Source organism: Nestor notabilis, unplaced genomic scaffold, assembly GCF_000696875.1.
Source record: "Nestor notabilis isolate BGI_N333 unplaced genomic scaffold, ASM69687v1 scaffold30133, whole genome shotgun sequence".
In the NCBI taxonomy this organism is placed as follows: Eukaryota; Metazoa; Chordata; class Aves; order Psittaciformes; family Psittacidae; genus Nestor; species Nestor notabilis.
In genome coordinates this window covers 3,655-8,262 of record NW_009922869.1, presented here as the reverse complement: position 1 = coordinate 8,262, position 4,608 = coordinate 3,655, and the positions used below count along the sequence as shown (strand labels likewise).

At 47.5% G+C, this 4,608-nt stretch overlaps 1 protein-coding gene across 1 annotated transcript; it reads left to right on the top strand.

The window, feature by feature from the left end:
* Positions 1–1,596: 1,596 nt before the first annotated feature.
* LOC104400524 (glutathione S-transferase theta-1-like) lies at positions 1,597–3,981 on the top strand (the record flags this gene model as incomplete). Its single annotated transcript, XM_010011853.1, has 5 exons — positions 1,597–1,613; positions 2,048–2,137; positions 2,405–2,555; positions 3,097–3,273; positions 3,775–3,981. Coding segments are annotated over 5 exons (642 nt in total), but the record flags the coding sequence as incomplete, so codon positions are not given.
* Between the last annotated feature and the right edge of the window lie 627 nt (positions 3,982–4,608).

The window sequence follows — 4,608 nt, the reverse complement described above, 5'->3', positions numbered from 1 at the left end:
AAGGCAAGGCAGCAGAGCAAGGCTGTGCAGCTGCCAGGGACCGGAATGCTGAGTAATGAAGAGGAGAAGGTGGTTTAGTTTGTACGAAAACCAACTGATAATTGGTAGGAGCCTGCCCAAGAAGTATCATGTATTTTCACCAAAGGATGCCCAAAGATCTGTATCTTCTTTGTAACTGAAGCTGGCAAAACCTATCTCTCAACCTTTCCAGAGCTCCTGGACTTGAAATTAAGGTAATGTATCAGGCATAAAAATGCCTCAGTAAGTATTGCTTAAAACCAACAAAAGATGAGAGGCTCCTGGGGCTGAAATTGATAAAGGAACAAAAGACGCTTCAGTTTGTGACTCAAAGAAACCTCAGGAGTACTGTGGTTTAGTCTCTGGGCGTTCCCCTGCACTCCTGATCCCCTGTGCATTGACTGCACATTAACTGCAGCTTTCCTCCCACCCGTCCACATCAGAAAACACGTTGCTATTGTTTATTGCTGGGGGCAGGCTCATTTAGTGTCCTTCCCCTTCTTCCCCAATACATGAACTTGAGGTGGGACACTGGTGCAGAGGAGATGAGACTGGCAGGCAAGCAATGAGAGCATCAAGGAGAACAGAACAACTGAAATACTGAGACTGGGGCTGTGTCCTGTGGCATCAGTGCTTGCTTTTGGTCAACAGATTTGAGGTGGGTAATTTGGCTTACAGGAATGCTAAAGGCACATCCCATTCCTGCAGCTATAGGGAAGCACTCCTGGCACCTACAGCTGGGCTAGCTCCATAACCACCTGCTGGGCACACAACTGTGGGCACACCAGCCCCAAATAAGTGCTTGCTCAAGAGTACAGTGTGGGTGTCCTCACTACACTATATGTAAGGACCAGGTGAGGGAACATACACAAGATTTGAGCCAGTAGGTTAAATGTGTCCCCCCCGAAAAGCTCTTGGGGCCCCCAGTAGGTCTCAAGGAAATGGGTAGAAAGAACAAGAACAGATAGACATCATGACACTGCAGGGGCACCTGAGGACCTGGAATAGGCACACCTCATGCAGGAAATCCCAGTGTCTTTGTGAAAGGGTGTGGTGGAGACATGCTGTGGGCCAAGTGACAGGGGAATAGTCACAAATCTGGTTTGCCAAGTACTAGGAAAACTAAAATGGCTTCAGGAGCATCTCCTCTGGCACAGATCCTCAGGTTACTCATGCAGCAGGACATGGCACAGGGTCAGATGTTAGAGAAGCTTGAATACAGAGGTACACACATGTGACTGAAGCCAGTGGCTAGGAAAGGCTGGCATGAGCAAGTCACATAAAACAAGGCTTCTGGGACTGGGTTCAAATGTAATGGAGCACATCGAGACCACAGATGAACAAAGCACCTCCTCCTGCCAGGTTCACTCTGCCTACCTTTTGGGGGACATCTGCAAGATAGCTTAAAAGCAAACTCAAATCCATATGTGCTCTGATAAAGGATATGCAAAAGTCAGAGAGCTGATTGATAGATCTGTAATGAAGTACCCATGCCTTTTTATGGAATCATAGACAATTATTCCAATCTGAGGACTAAAACTAGAGTTGAATATAAATTACATTTATAAATTTTTTTGTAAATTACATTTATTGGAAAAAACCATTAACAACAAAAACAATTGCTTTCTCACTGTCCTTGTGGTTCATATTTCTGATATCAAGTTCCCTTTCCTCAAAGGCACTTGATGTTTGCACTGGGTTTGCATGGCACAGGTACCCCCAGGCACAAATGCAGAGCTGATAGAGCCCAGAGTTGACAAGTGCTGTTGGTATGAAAGGACTTTTAACCATTCTGACCTTTGTCAAGAGGTGGTTCTCACGCACAGGCAATAAGCACATAAGCCGACATCATAGGGCCCACTTCCTATTCATCCTGTGGCACTTTCTGATTGCTTTTAAACTTAAACAAGATCGTATTTGTACAATCAAAACCAGGAACTTGAGGCCAGATGGTGCCCACAGACTCCTCAGGTGTTTGCAGATAGGTCCTGAGCATCACTGTCAAGTAAGCTCTCTCATTTCCCTCCTCAGGGCAGCACAGGACGGAGGAGTTCCAGAAGGTGAACATGCTGATGAAGGTGCCTGCACTGAGGGATGGTTCTTTCACCTTATCAGAGAGGTGAGGTTCAAATAAGCTCTACCCCCTACTGCAGTATTGTTTACCCTAATGCTTAGATTCTGCCAGTGCACTGTGCGTTCGCTGGTCAAGTCAGCACAAACTTGTGTGCTGTGCCTTACTAACATTTGTGTGTCCTGCACTTCTACCTGACTCAGATCAGGTTTGTATTGCTGCTGGTCCAGCAGCACACAACCTGGGGGAGAAGAAAGGACAAGGTGTTTTAATCTTGGATTATCAGCTCATGGCTATGTCTTGCTCACTGGGCAGCATTGCAATCCTCCTGTACATGGTCCGGAAATTCAAGACTCCTGATCACTGGTACCCATCCGACCTGCAGAAAAGGGCTAGGGTTGATGAGTACCTGTCATGGCAGCACATCAACATCCGTGGGAAGGGGAGCAAGGTGTTCTTAACAAAGGTAAGATATTATATACCAAAAACTAAGAGCTGTGAGTGCAATGGCCCTTCTGTGTGCAGGGCCCTTCGGAGCAAACATACAAGCCAGGTGACAGGAACAAAACATCTTGAACTGACTTGGCTGCTTTGCCGAGCCTAACTGAAGTGGCCCAAATCCTTCTTGGTGCAGCCACAGCTCTGTGAGGTGCAGAACAAACCTGTGCTGGGTGAGCAGCTGTCCCCAGGCACAGCTCACTGTCTGCTGCCCAGCATCATGGAAAGAACAAAACTCACATTGGAAAACAAGATGCAGTTGCTTGCAGATGATGCAGCCTTCCCTTGAGAGGAGACTCTCGTGGTTGAAATTTCAGACTTTCTAGGGAGGAGACAAGAACAGCCAGGAAGTAATGACAGACATTAATGTTAATCTGCCAGAGGAGATCAGTGGTACCAGTTGTTCTAGTGCATGGCTGGTGAGGGGTCCTCAGAAGTGGCAGCGAGAATCTGTGGATGAAGTTTGTAGATATACATGTGAAAAGGAGCTTGTTTCTCCTCCCTGCCAGGTGCTGCTGCCTCTCCTCACAGGCAAGCCACTTCCTCCAGAGAAACTGGAAGGTGTCATTGAAGAGCTGAATGTTGTCCTGAAGCAGTTTGAGGAGAAGTTCTTGCAGGACAAGCCCTTCATCGCAGGCAGTGAGATCTCCCTGGCGGACCTCATAGCACTGGTGGAGCTCATGCAGGTGAGCACCAAACCCAGCACTGCTGGTTGTGTACAATGGGATGTGAGCAGGCCAGGTACCACCACCTCTTTATTGGCAGATCTTTCTCTCTGCAGTTAACTCTTTAGTGGAGTTAAGTCTTCTTCCTTTTTAACTTTGACCATAATTTGCCAGGGAACACCTGCTTTGACAGGACAGTTCTCCCTGTAGTAGTATGGACAAAATTCCTCAGAAAGATAAATCATAAACTAACAAGGAGAACTACAGGTGTTTGAAAGTGACATGTTGACCTCTGTTCCACATTAGGCAGTTCCTGGGTTAGCTTTCACTGCATGTCCCAGGGAACAGCAGCTGCTGGGTTGACACCACTTGTTTCCTATGAGCTAAGAACCAGAGCTGAGCTCCATCCGATGTGACAAGCATCTACTGCCTTGAGCCAAAAGCATCTGTGCTTCATTGTGGTCCCACTCCTGTCAGTGGTTGTTTGACTCACTCCTGGGTTCTCTTGCTGTCTCTCTGCAGCCTGTAGGTGCTGGCTACGACCTCTTTGAGGAGAGGCCAAAGCTATCAGCGTGGCGTAGGCGGGTGGAAGAGGCAGTGGGGAAGCAGCTCTTCCAGGAAGCACATGAAGGGATCTTGAATGCCAAGAACTTGACCGCTGATAAGTTTGCACCTGAACTGCTGGAGCATTTCAAGCACCAGTTCTTAAAGCAGGACAGCCTGAATTAGGGGATTATGCTCTAAGTAAAATGGATTGTTTTGTGCAGACTTATGGTAGTAGTTTAGCATTTCTTCTAAAAAAATCATACAGAAACACCATTCCACAGAACGCATTTCAGTCACAGCCCTCCTGCAACTCTGAAGGGAAGAAAACTACATCTCAGGCTGCAGTGAGCTTTCTCCTCTTGACCGTTACAGGCTTTTCTTTCATGCTCCAACACGACTGGATCTGCTTGAGGGCAGAGGTGGTGATTCAGTCTGCTGGGAACTGGGGCCAGTCAGAATGGCCTTTTCCATTCCTGTTTTGAGTTTTCCAGGCCACAGCACTATAGAAAGGGCAAAGGTTTACTGAGGCTATGGCAGAACAGATCCGTCTGAGACAAGAAAAATCATTGTAGAAAATGGCTTTCACTTTGCCACACACTCAGCTGTAAGATTTTTGCTCTTTTAAAGAGGCAGGTCAGGACCTGGCCTTTGATGAGGACCCTGCCAAGGGTCCTTGAGCCACCAGAGGCTGCTGTGTCACCCACGGGAGCAAAGGGACACAGCATCTCAGAGCAGGGGGCTGTGCAGGTATCCAAGTGAGGCCTCCAGCTTCTGGGAATGATGGGGTTGGTTCTGTAAAGAAAGGTGCAT